Here is a 14,169-nt window from a genome sequence, read left to right as displayed (position 1 = left end):
CTTTGTTGTGTAACAAATGTTCCTGTGTGTAGTTTTTTTCTTTGTTGTGTAACAAATGTTCTCCTGTCTGTAGTTTTTTTTCTTTGTTGTGTAACAAATGTTCTCCTGTGTGTAGTTTTTTCTTTGTTGTGTAACAAATGTTCTCCTGTGTGTAGTTTTTTTTCTTTGTTGTGTAACAAATGTTCTCCTGTGTGTAGTTCTTTCTTTGTTGTGTAACAAATGTTCTCCTGTGTGTAGTTTTTTCTTTGTTGTGTAACGAATGTTCTCCTGTGTGTAGTTTTTTTTCTTTGTTGTGTAACAAATGTTCTCCTGTGTGTAGTTTTTTCTTTGTTGTGTAACAAATGTTCTCCTGTGTGTAGTTTTTTCTTTGTTGTGTAACAAATGTTCTCCTGTGTGTAGTTCTTTCTTTGTTGTGTAACAAATGTTCTCCTGTGTGTAGTTTTTTCTTTGTTGTGTAACAAATGTTCTGTGTGTAGTTTTTTCTTTGTTGTGTAACAAATGTTCTCCTGTGTGTAGTTTTTTCTTTGTTGTGTAACAAATGTTCTCCTGTGTGTAGTTTTTTCTTTGTTGTGTAACAAATGTTCTCCTGTGTGTAGCTGGGTGAACAACTGGCTCTGTGTGTTCACGCCTGTGGAGTGGAGGTGGTGGAGGTTGAAGACGAGGGGACCTGTGTCCGCTTCAGCCCCCTGCTGACTGCTGCAGGTACCACACACATACACTGACACACACACTCACAGACACACACACACAGGTACTGGATCCCTGTTCATTTTACATTGACTGATCGCTTGTGGCGCCTCGCTACATCTCAGAGATGTTGACCCACACGAGCGCCTCAGATCCTCGGGGTCGTGCGAGTGTGAAATAAATAAGTTTGAGTTCCTGTCAGCTCTCTGTGCTCATGCAGCTCAGGACTGTGGTCACATGTGTCTTCTTTGTGATGACAGCCCTCAGGATGGATGTTAAACTTGATGTATATACTATACCCCACAGTGCTCGGGACTCAGCAGGAGGACGTGGAGGAGCTGCTGCAGAAGCTGACTGAGCTGCTTCCTGTGATGAACTCCACTCTGTGTCTGAGACAGGAGTTCAGAGAGGAGAGCCGCAGACACACAGCCTCACTCACGTATGTGGACGACCTGAGCTGGCCCGGCCTGGGAGCGCTAAGGTAAGCCCGAGTTACTCTGACTGAAAGGGACAGTTGATTTTCTAACATGAAATACCAAATACAGAACAATAATAAGACATAAACATGATAGGCCTACAAAACCCTCGTTCATCTAAATGCCTGTTTAAGGACTTTTAAAAAGAATCAACACAATTTTAGCAGTGATATAAAAGGTAATAATGATCAGTCCCCTCATGTTTTAAACTGCATTGAACTGTGAGTGCCCCCTCCTGGCCTCCTCAGGCCCAGTTGCAGTGGGTGAGACTGCAGCTAAACTGTAGATTTTATTGTTTTGGTGGCTCTGTGTGTTCTTCTGCACTTGCTTGCACTTGCCACTATGACCAACAGAGGGTGCCAGAGGCTTGTTGCGTGAATGGGGTGAAGTTTGGTGTTACACAGGTTTTGCCTTTCAAAATCATAAAGATATACATTTATAATTGTGTAAATGCCAGGATACATAATCATGAAGGTGTGGATCCCTCAGTCCTGTAAACATTTACCACAAAACGAAGGAATGGATTCAGGGAAGGGAAACGCTTTAGTGCTTTTATTTTGAAAAAGGTATAGGTCTATTACAAAGATTGCTGCTTGCTGCGAGTGACAACATGAAAACTGAAGATTGTACCACGTTGTAAACTGAACTTCCTGCACCAACGTCCACAGAGGAAATCCGTGATTTTGCATTGGTGTGGGAGAGTGAGCTGTTTCAGTGACAGTCAGGCCTGATAACAGGCTGATAAAAGTCTGATCTGTTGTGAAGAAGATGAATGATTAGAGATTGATCATGTGGTGTATAAGTAACAGGGATGGTGAGGTTTGCTTTGACAAGAGGAGATAATGACTGTGGTCATTGACTGTAGCTTCACCAGCACTATGAATAAATGCATGAGAGTGATGTGAGCACATGTGTTGATGTCCAGGTTTGAGCCACAGACTGAAGGGATGGACGAGAGCAGGAGGAAGCAAGAGCTCCAGAAAATTAACACTGAGCTGCTGAAGAAACTGCAAGAGCTGGACACGGACATCGTCTTCTCTGCTGGTGAGTGTTTACTCAGTGAACTCCACTCACTTTTAATAGCACATCTGTCACAGAAAATCAGTTTTACACAGAGACAAATGTTTTTATTGTCTTTTTTTAGTTACAATACAAAGACACAAAACAGAACACAACAACAGGCACGTCGCTAAGTTTAAAACGGCACAAGATCTGCAGATATTAGTGGGATATTGCTGGTTAGGGTACTCATCATGGTTTAAAAATAAAAAAAGAATAAAAACGTTTAACACGCATGTACATCACAGGTGTCCCACAAGTGTTCCCTTATTTTGTTTTGTGATCTGTGAACAAAAGTCTACTGAGCTGTCATGAAATCATCCCCCTCCATAAACTCCATAAATGAGCTCCACATCTTCTTTATCTCCTTTAATAACATATGCACGTTTTCCAGAGTGGCTCGGTCCGTGAACACACTTCCATGTTAAGCTTCAAGAAGACAGAATACGACCGTCTTCTGACTGCTATTGTGAAAGTGATTCCTTAATAAAGATGGATACAGTTGTAATAACCTCTTTCCAAAAATCTTCAATGAGGGACATAGTCAGTCAGTCATCATCTACCGCTTTATCCGCGTCGCGGGGGGTGCTGTGCCAATCTCAGCTACATCGGGCGATAGTACACCCTGTACAGTTCGCCAGTCCATCGCAGGGCCACACACAGATAGAGACAAACAACCATTCACTCTCACACTCACTCCTATGGTCAATTTGGAGTGTTCATTTTACCTATCCCCACATTGCATGTTTTTGGACTGTGGGAGGAAGCCGGAGAACCCGGAGAGAACCCACGCACACACGGGGTTCGCTGCAAGGCGAGAGTGCTAACCACTACACCACCGTGTGGCCCATGAGGGACATAGTGATTTTTAATATTAATATTAATATGTTATTGACTGGTATAACGAGTGAACGTCTCTACTTGTGTCTTGTCAGGTCCTGACTTTGGACAGGAGGAAGACTGTGTCTTTGTGGGCATGGTGACTGACGATGTTGACGTTCCACAGCTGGTGGACACAATCGCTGCCCTGGGCAGGGACATAGAGGAGAGTGGGAAGGTAAACTGTCAGTTAAACACATCATTAACGGTGTCAAAGATGAACGTTCTTTTTGTAAACTTTAGTAACGTTATAAAAACTACAACACCACACTGGATCAAGCTACACCGGAAACAACACAACAGGCTCACTGCACACACTTGTTTGGGCTAAAGAGTAGTAGCTAACGTTGTGTTTGGAGTGGATGGCGAGCGCTGTGCGCTTCTCTGTCTCCAAGTCCTGATGTCTGCAGTGTTACCAACCAAGCTGGCAGACCCCCCAACCGTAGTGAGGAGACCACCGAAGACCGCTAGCTCCTTTAGCTCGGATTAGCTCGTTACGACAACGACACGTTAAACCATGGCTCTTTATTCACACACTGCAGCTGATACACAGTCTCTCTTATTATTGAGCGGCTCTCACAATAAGAGGAATAAGTCACAATATGCAGGTGACAGAGATATTGTCTCAATAAAACAACATCTGCACAAAGCAAGCAGATCCACTTTTCTATGTTGATAAGAGCATTAAAATGAGAAGAAATAATGGGACACAAAGAAATCAAGGGACATTTACAGTAGATACAAATGTGCGAGTTAACTATGACATTAATGTGATTAATGACGATTAAAGATTTGAATCGTTTGACAGCACTAGTTGTTTTATATGGAACATGAAGGTAATGCAGTCCGTCCTTTCACTGGACTCTGTCATCATAAAGAAATCTCTTTAAAGGTCCAGCGTGTGACATTCAGCAGCGTTTAGTGACAGATATTCTACATACCACCTTTACATATGTTTGCTATAGAATAAGAATAATTGGTATTAAGCCTTTAAGTTAAGGCCCAGAGCTTATTACGTGAATGAAGGTGAACGGCTCCGCCCACAGAAATCTGCTGCATTAACCAACAGAGAAGGAAAAAGGACACGGTGGAGGGAGTTGTCACATGAAGGCCACCGTAGTTCAGCAGGAGTCGTCAAGTCGTTCGTCGTTCACTGTCGAGTATGTTGTTTACTGTGTGTTCTGCTGTATTTGTGTGACTGTTGAGCAGCTGTTGGAGAACATGACAGAGGTGGTGAGGAAGGGCATCATGGAGGCTGAACTGCAGCTGCAGAAGGCCAGCGAGGACAAACTCATGGAAGAGGTGTGTACGTGTGTGTATTACTCATGTTGTGGGGACCTCAGTCTGTGTACACAGTCACATGACGGGGACATAAATCAATGACTTATTACATTTCAACGTGCACACATGTTGTATGGTTACAGTGAAAGTCTCCAGGAAACACATGGAAGTCAATGGAATGTCCTCCAAAGTCATGTAAACCAGACTGTGTGTGTGTGTACTTGTGTTTGCTACCTTTCTGTCATAAACACTGACCTTGTCAGGACCAGTAGTCCTCATGGAGACCAAAACCTGGTCCTAACCTAATTTCTGAGAAACTGTTTAAGATTAACACTAACATTTGAGTTGTTGTTAGGTTAAGATTAACACTAACATTTGAGTTGTTGTTAGGTTAAGTTTAACACTAACATTTGAGTTGTTGTTAGGTTAAGTTTAACACTAACATTTGAGTTGTTGTTAGGTTAAGATTAACACTAACATTTGAGTTGTTGTTAGGTTAAGTTTAACACTAACATTTGAGTTGTTGTTAGGTTAAGATTAACACTAACATTTGAGTTGTTGTTAGGTTAAGATTAACACTAACATTTGAGTTGTTGTTAGGTTAAGTTTAACACTAACATTTGAGTTGTTGTTAGGTTAAGATTAACACTAACATTTGAGTTGTTGTTAGGTTAAGTTTAACACTAACATTTGAGTTGTTGTTAGGTTAAGATTAACACTAACATTTGAGTTGTTGTTAGGTTAAGTTTAACACTAACATTTGAGTTGTTGTTAGGTTAAGATTAACACTAACATTTGAGTTGTTGTTAGGTTAAGTTTAACACTAACATTTGAGTTGTTGTTAGATTAAGTTTAACACTAACATTTGAGTTGTTGTTAGGTTAAGGTTAACACTAACATTTGAGTTGTTGTTAGGTTAAGGTTCACACTAACATTTGAGTTGTTGTTAGGTTAAGATTCACACTAACATTTGAGTTGTTGTTAGGTTAAGATTAACACTAACATTTGAGTTGTTGTTAGGTTAAGATTAACACTAACATTTGAGTTGTTGTTAGGTTAAGATTAACACTAACATTTGAGTTGTTGTTAGGTTAAGATTAACACTAACATTTAAGTTGTTGTTAGGTTAAGTTTAACACTAACATTTGAGTTGTTGTTAGGTTAAGGTTCACACTAACATTTGAGTTGTTGTTAGGTTAAGGTTAACACTAACATTTGAGTTGTTGTTAGGTTAAGGTTCACACTAACATTTGAGTTGTTGTTAGGTTAAGGTTAACACTAACATTTGAGTTGTTGTTAGGTTAAGGTTCACACTAACATTTGAGTTGTTGTTAGGTTAAGATTAACACTAACATTTGAGTTGTTGTTAGGTTAAGGTAAACACTACATGTTAGATTGTTGTTATCAGTAGGAAAAACATGACTTCATTACACAGTGAGCAGTCTGCAGCCTCTCAAACACACATGGGAAACAGACTTTAGAGGACAGATCTTCTTCATTGGTCCAAGGAAAAATGATCTAAATGTAAGACCAACCTAAGCAAGCCCCAGCCACACTGGTGCATATGTTTTGGATCATGGTCTTCTGTAGATGATGTGGAAAATGAGTACACCCATCCCCTTTAATCCACTTTCATTTCATTATTTGGGGGAAGCCCCAGTAGAAGTTTTCTCTGTAAAAGAACTTTAAAGCATGAATGTGTTCTGGTTAAGGATAAGGCTTTGGTTCGGCTGTCCAGATGAATGGACAAAGGATATCTTTGTGAACCTGTGTGTGTGTGTGTGTGTGTGTGTGTGTGTGTGTGTGTGTGTGTATATACACGTCCCATGAAATGTTTAACTTTCTCACTGTGTGTGTGTGTGTGTGTATGTGTGTGTGTGTGTGTGTGTGTGTGTGTGTATATACACGTCGCATGAAATGTTTAACTTTCTCACTGTGTGTGTGTGTGTGTGTGTGTGTTACAGGGCGTAATAAGACAACTTCCTCTCGTTGGCTCCGTCTTAAACTGGTTCTCTCCAGTTCAAAGCTCCATGAAGGGACAGACCTTTAACCTGGCTGCAGGTACTGAGTGTGTGTAGACATGTTAGTTAAACTGGAATGGTACAAAATCAATGTGTCAAAGTTTATTTCAAATAATCCCAGAACCTGCCGTCACATGTCGCACCTACATCACCTCATGAAGACGTTTGGTGAGGAAGCTGTTCTCCTTTGAATGTGTGTGTGTGTGTGTGTCCACAGGTTCCCTGGACAGCACGGAGACAACATACTCCACCAAAGCTCAGACAGACAGGCCGTCCCTGCAGGACACGCCCACATCCTCTTCAAAGAGACCACCAGGTACCACTTTATAGATCTACTGTGATAAGGTGGTGGATGTATAATTTACAGTGTAAACTTGTTGTGAACATGTGTCAGCCTTTTATAAAGGGAGAGCTGAGTCTTCACATGAGCTCTCTCTGTCTTTACAGGTCAGAGGTTATTCCAGCGCTCGGGAGCAAACTCCGACTCCTACAGTGAGACCAGTTCCATCGAACAAGTTGAGAGTTTCAGTGTGAGCGGCAGCACGCTCCCTCCTTCCTCACCACTCGTACCAGAGGAGGACACAGACCAGAGTCATGAGTCGGCAGAAGAACCTCAGGTATCACCCGAGCAGATGCAAAACACACAGACGGCAGCTGAGGACGCCTCAGTGGAGAGGCAGCCTGAGGGAGCAGAGGAGGTGACGCAGAGCGGGAGATAGGACCGTCTTTGGTGTCCACAAACCGTCCTGTCAAAAGTTGAATGAAAAAAAAAAAAGGCTTTATTATATTGTTAATCTTACTGTTCTACAATTGAAGGGAACATTTCTAGAGCTAAATTGACCTGTTTGTTTGTATTTTTCATGGTTGAGGAAAGTAAGTTAATGAGAAAAAAAATCCTATATGTGATATATGCTGCGTTTCCATCATGGAACGGTGCGGTTTGGTACAGTACAGCCCTGAGTCAGGCCTGGGTCATGGGCGACCACAAACAGAGATAGAGACTAACTACCATGAACGGCAATAGTGAATGATGACAGTGAACGGCGACCACGAATGACAATAGTGAACGACGATAGTGAATGATGACAGTGAACAGCGACCACGAATGACAATAGTGAACGACGATAGTGAATGATGACAGTGAACAGTGACCACGAATGACAATAGTAAACGACAATAGTGAATGATGACTGTGAACGCCAACGACTACAACGAACAACGATAATGAACGATGACAGTGAACGGTGACCACGAATGACAATAGTGAACAACGATAGTGAATGATGACAGTGAACGGCGACCGCAAACGACTACAGCGAACAATGATAATGAACGATGACAGTGAACAACGTTGGTGAATGATGACAGTGAACGACAATAGTGAATGATGATAGTGAACAACGTTGGTGAATGATGACAGTGAACGATGGCAGTGAATGATGACAGTGATCAACGTTGGTGAATGATGACAGTGAACCATGACAGTGAACAGCGTTGGTGAATGATGACAGTGAACGACGATAGTGAATGATGACAGTGAACCACGATAGTGAATGATGACATTGAACGACGATAGTGAATGATGACAGTGAACAACGATAGTGAATGATGACAGTGAACCACGATAGTGAATGATGACATTGAACGACGATAGTGAATGATGACAGTGAACCACGATAGTGAATGATGACAGTGAACAACGATAGTGAATGATGACAGTGAACCACGATAGTGAATGATGACATTGAACGACGATAGTGAATGATGACAGTGAACCACGATAGTGAACGATGACAGTGAACGACAATAGTGAACAATGACATTGAACGACGATAGTGAACGATGACAGTGAACCACGATAGTGAACGATGACAGTGAACGACAATAGTGAACAATGACGGTGAACGACGATGGTGAACAACAATAGTGGACCCGACACATCAGATGAAGCCTGACCTTACCATGCGAATGGTCGGGCTGGTTAGTTTTACTACTATTCCTAATGGAAACATAAACAAACCGTACTGTACCGCTCATGGAAACGCACAGATGGTCTTCTTCCTACCTTGTAGCAAGTGAATATTTGAGTTATTGTTGCCTTTCTGTCATCTTGACCCAGTCTGGTCATTCTTCTCTGACCTCTGGTATAAATAAGGCATCTTCTTCCAGAGAGCAGCTGCTCACTGGATATTTTCTCTGGTAGACCAGCAGTTTGTGAAATAATCAGACCAACAGCCACGTTCTTCCTCCACATCTGTCTATTCTCATTCATCCAGGTCAGTTGTCCAAAAGTCAAATGAATCTGAATTAGTCTCATTGGCAGCTTCTTAAAGCAGCCTGACCACTGTAGTTATGTTGCGTTCCATTTGTAGTCGTAGTAAACTTGGATTTTCCATGTCAGGAATGCCCCTCATGCCCCTCATGCCCCTTGAACTCAGATTTCGAACTTGGAGCAACCTCACCAATCCCACATGGGATTCCAAGATGGCTGCCACCATCCCAGACGTGTTGGTCCAGTACTAGTAAAAATGACTGGTTATCAGAAAAGTGTTGAATCCGAGACAATGCAAAGTGGTTTTCTGTGCACAGCCTGTAAAGGTGTATTTTAGTGTTTCTTTAGATAAGATAGATACTCATTGCGTCACTGTTTGTGTGCACTAAATACCACATAGATGATATCAACTGCTATTGCTAACAGTGGCTAGCCCGAGATGCGATTTCCGAGTAGTGACGTGAATGGAACGCAGCACTGCAGTGAACACGGCTCACATTTCACAGAGGTTAGAAGTTGATTACCTTTTGGAAGAGGACCCGCTCCTGCTGTAACGTACAGGGCTTATTTTTTTTAGATGTTAATAAGTTAATTAAAACATAATTATATATCTTTTAATCTGTGCCCATGTAGAGATGATACTCAAACACGTTTACTGTCTTCACTGTAAATAGCCTAAATGCCATTTATCAATATCTACCTTGCCCAATTACTCAGTCATAATTAATGATGAAATAAATCTATATTGGAGGATGATTTCATCTCTTTATTCCAAATGGCTACTAATAATAAGCAGTCATCAGAGTCACTGCTGAGAGAAGGAGGAGGTTTCCTGTAGGTTTGAAAATCTTTTTTCTTTCTGGGTAAAAGTGTTTATTTGCCACATGTACTTTCACCGCAGATATTTCCTGTTCACATGTTTTACAAGTGCCATAACAGAGGGCTTCTGCTTCCATGGTACCTTTAACACTGGCACTCACATCAGCGATATCTATTTAACTAAAGGATTTCACTGACAGCAAAGTTAATACATATTTATTATGGCAAAGGAAAACCGGAGATGAAGGTGTATTGTGTATGCACACTTAATATAATCATAAGAACCTGTGATTGAAGCTTGCACACCATCTGTCAACAGCAGCTCCTCATCATTGAGGGATTCTTGTTTAGGATCTGAATGAGAATGAATGAGCCTCCATAGAGCTCTGGTAGCTGACGTCACACAACACACAGATATGGCCTCTGACCTACTACACTGTTCACCTCCATAGACGAATATACTAGAACATAGAATTAACACATGGATCAGGCAATATGTCAGACAGCTCCTCTCGCTCTATCTCTGCCAAATCAGTCAGAGACAGACTAACAGGAGATCCCCACAGATCCAGAGAGACAGTGGAGGTGAATCACTGCTATCAAACATGCTCATAGTGAGCAGAAGAAGACCATAGAAACAAACTGCTAATAAATCATGGACTCAGACTAGATTTACCAAGAGCTAGGCGCACAGCAACGTTAGAACAGACGCTATTTACAATACACTGCCTGTTACTAATGTTAATATTATGCTAAAGCAACACTTCCACTGACAACAGCGCTATCTTTTTTTAGTGGTAGACTCCAAAGTAGTTTGTTACAAAGCGTGTGTGTGTGGGCGAAGTGACGATATTAGATCGGCCAAAGCAGAGAGATCGTAGTACCGTCACAACAGGTTTTTTTTATTTCCTCAGCCAAATCTCACTATTTGCTAGTCAACTTCATGCCCTGCTATAGAGAAACAGCAATAAACCAATCACAGCAAACTACGGGCAGTGTGGTGGATTTCTCATTCCCCACATCTGTTTGATTCAGAGTGCAGCGGGAAGCCGTGGTCCCTAAAAACAACTCTGTTCTGTTGAACTGGTTTCACTTTTCCCCAAACGATGAGGCACAAACGACTCATTTGCAAAGTTTGCACAGACGAGGTTTGCACCATGTAAAGAGACCGTGTCCTGAATGACATGCTGAGAGTGAAACAGAGCAGCCACACTGCAGCCAGTCTTGGGCTGCCAACATGGCAGATCATAGAAACTGAGTCATGTGATGTCCAGAGCTCTAAAGTTGTAAGATGGTGGTGTCCAAACATGTCAAATGTCTCAAAATTGTCCTTTAGTACTTTGAGCCAGTTCCAGGTGAAACACTGACTGTAGAGTTCGACAGATGGTTTTTAGAGGAGTGGACAGTGTAGACGACATGGACTCAACTGGATATGAGCTTTATTGCACTTGTTTTGTAGATAACTACTGCTGTACTTTATTTAAATTCTTACAAGGTGTAAATGAAGCAGAATTTTCTAAATGATTGTTTTTGTCATGTGATTTAATGCAAAAGCTAAATGAATAATCTCACTTGTTTTTGATTTGATATGAAAATGTCTGTCTCTGTCTGAATGGTTACTTTTCCTTTCTCTTGAGTGTTTTCTACTCTTAAGTTCCCAGTTCAGAAAAATGTTTTTCTGTCATTCTGTCAGCTGATTAAATTTTAAGATTTTTAGTCTTAATCAAAAACAGCGGTGTTCTGTAGTTTTTCATGACTGTAGGAGTTCTTAAGTAGCCACTTAAGTCTTTTTGAAGTGGAACACGCACAGGTTACTGTGGCCTTGTTTAGACTGCAGATTGGATTTGTAACCATATTGTGATCAACTGTTCACATTAGACAGTGCATCTGGAATTTATTCACAGCGCTTCACTTTTTCCACATTTTGTTATGTTACAGCCTTATTCCAAAATGGATTAAATTCATTTTTTTCCTATGACAACGTGAAAAACGTTTTTTTGACATTTTTGCAAATGTATTGAATATAAAAAAACTAAGAAATCACATGTACATAAGTAGTCACAGCCTTTGCCATGAAGCTCAAAATTGAGCTCAGGTGCATTCTGTTTCCACTGATCATCCTTGAGATGTTTCTGCAGCTTCACTGGAGTCCACCTGTGGTAAATTCAGTTGATTGGACATGATTTGGAAAGGCACACACCTGTCTATATAAGGTCCTACAGTGTCAGAGCACAAACCAAGCATTAAGTCAAAGGAATTGTCTGTAGACCTCCAAGACAGGATTGTCTTCAGGCACAAATCTGGGGAAGGTTACAGAAACATTTCTGCTGCTTGGAAGGTCCCAATGAGCACAGTGGCCTCCATCATCCATAAGTGGAAGAAGTTCGGAACCACCAGGACTCTTCCTGGAGCTGGCCGGCCATCTAAACTGAGTGATCAGGGGAGAAGGGCCTTAGTCAGGGAGGTGACCAAGAACCCGATGGTCACCCAATGGACAGTTCCTCTGTGGAGAGACGAGAACCTTCCAGAAGGACAACCATCTCTGCAGCAATCCACCAATCAGGCCTGTATGGTAGAGTGGCCAGACAGAAGCCACTCCTTAGTAAAAGGCACATGGCAGCCCGCCTGAAGTTTGCCAAAAGGCACCTGAAGGACTCTCAGACCATGAGGAACAAAATCCTCTGGTCTGATGAGACAAAGATTGAACTCTTTAGTGTGAATTCCAGGTGTCATGTTTGGAGGAAACCAGGCAACGCTCATCACCACGCCAATACCATCCCTACAGTGAAGCACAGTGGTGGCAGCATCATGTGTGGGGATGTTTTTCAGCGGCAGGAACTGAGAGACTCGTCAGGATAGAAGGAAAGATGAATGCAGCAATGTACAGACACATCCTGGATGAAAACCTGCTCTACAGCGCTCTTGACCTCAGACTGGGGCAACAGTTTATCTTTGCTGTCTTTGCGCTGTGAATCCTTTCCGGATGCACTGTATATTGCAAGTGATCAGATTTGATCTGCATGCACAGAAATCTGCGCCCGTTTCTGTCCCAAATGGTCATGTGGAGCCGCGGTGCGGTGTGGTGCGGAGCCACTATTGTCTTCCATTGTGTCGATGGTGTAACATGCCTCTAATTAACTTCTGTCTCTCCAGATCTACGGCATTTTTGTTTTCCTGATGAGAAAACACCTTGTACTGCTCACTCTCCCTCATCAGTCATTTTGTCTTGAGGGACCACAGATGGACAGACAGACGATAGAGTGATATGTACACTTTAAATGATTTGCTTTCATCAAACAATGATCTTATACAACAATAATAATGAAATATAAATGACCACATTACACTCATCTGAAAGCTGGGTTTACTTTTTGGATGTGATGATTAGAAGAAGAAGAGTTGCTCAGGATCTGTAGTGCTTTTCTAGTCTTTACACCATTCACACACTGCCAGCACAGCTGTCAGGAGCATTGTCGAGTAAAGTGTCTTTGCTCAAGGACACATAGACTAGCGGAGCCGGGAATCAAACTCCCTCGACCACTGAACTCTGAAAACTGAAGTACATTTTATATCATAACATGACTCTTAATACTCAAGTACAGTAAATGTCATATTTTAAGACTTTTACTACCAAAGTCATTTTCTATTAGGATACTTAAGGTACTTTTACTCTAGCATCTATTTTAGGCACTTTATACAAGACTGATCACGCGTGATTATCCTAGATGAGCTTATTTTATTGATTCATGTAGAGTACTTGTGTGTGTGTGTGACTGCTTTACATTTGTAGTCGGAACTTGAAGTTTCCAAAGTCTGAACTCGGATTTCCAACTTGGAAAAGCTGAGCAACCTCACAAACCCTGGGATCTCAGGGCGGCTGCCCGATACAAACACCTCACAGCAAATCACATGTAAACAAAGTATTATTACTTTTTGTTGGTACGCTAATAGTATATGTACACGAACAACCACAAAGAGAGTTATAATCGACTGGTATTGTAAAGTAAAATATAATGTAAAATATGTTTGCGTCACTCACAGTTCTGACTTCCCAGTTGCTATGTAAATGGAACGCAATATATTCCTAAATGTTGGAAGTGGAATCCATGAACAAATAGAATGCAAAGGGGAACGGTTTCAGACAATTAGCAGTGGTGGCAGACACTATCCACCCATCCATCCCATCATCCATCTTCTGCTGCTTCATCCCCCACAATAGTGTGTTTGTTTTTAAAATAATAAAATAAAAAATGAACTCTGTACCTTGCACTTGTAACTGAGTTATTTTCTTACCTTTACAATGAATTTGTAACAAAAACTTCATCAACAAATGCTCAGAATGTTTAGCTGAATTTTGACAAATGAACTCCCAGAGTAAGTAAGATACTTAAAATAAAACACAACATATATTAGTTGGTGAACAAAGTGAAGTAAAGCATATCAAAGTATTTGTCCACTTGCCCCAACATATGTGAATGAAAGCAGCGGTTCCTGAAAAGGTCACAAACTACTGACGTAAACCAGCTGCCACCGGGATGTGGGTAATGTCGTTTTCTTGCCTTTTGAACGCCTTTCAAAGTGAACGGTGTCTGTTTTTGTCTAAGACTTCATGTCCCAGAGGCCACTGCGGCTAGCACGTCGGCTGACGGGACCCACGAGCTCACGCGGACAGAGT

The 14,169-nt window shown here is 41.6% G+C and overlaps 1 protein-coding gene across 4 annotated transcripts in view; it reads left to right on the top strand.

Annotated features, from left to right (window-relative positions):
- The window catches only part of pdxdc1 (pyridoxal-dependent decarboxylase domain containing 1), a 31,433-nt gene extending 22,002 nt beyond the window's left edge, over window positions 1–9,431 (top strand). For all 4 annotated transcript variants that reach the window (XM_058653253.1, XM_058653255.1, XM_058653254.1 and 1 more), the window contains 8 exons: window positions 597–702; window positions 994–1,168; window positions 2,089–2,207; window positions 3,158–3,279; window positions 4,311–4,403; window positions 6,347–6,443; window positions 6,621–6,719; window positions 6,851–9,431. In XM_058653253.1, coding sequence (XP_058509236.1) covers window positions 597–702; window positions 994–1,168; window positions 2,089–2,207; window positions 3,158–3,279; window positions 4,311–4,403; window positions 6,347–6,443; window positions 6,621–6,719; window positions 6,851–7,122 — 1,083 coding nt within the window. In that variant the 3' untranslated portion in view covers window positions 7,123–9,431. The remainder of the gene's footprint in view (window positions 1–596; window positions 703–993; window positions 1,169–2,088; window positions 2,208–3,157; window positions 3,280–4,310; window positions 4,404–6,346; window positions 6,444–6,620; window positions 6,720–6,850) is intronic.
- The last annotated feature ends 4,738 nt before the right edge of the window (window positions 9,432–14,169 follow it).

This window comes from Solea solea, chromosome 16 (genome assembly GCF_958295425.1).
Source record: "Solea solea chromosome 16, fSolSol10.1, whole genome shotgun sequence".
Taxonomy (NCBI): domain Eukaryota; kingdom Metazoa; phylum Chordata; class Actinopteri; order Pleuronectiformes; family Soleidae; genus Solea; species Solea solea.
The sequence above is the reverse complement of the archived record's forward strand: the minus strand, read 5'-3'. Positions and strand labels throughout refer to the sequence as shown.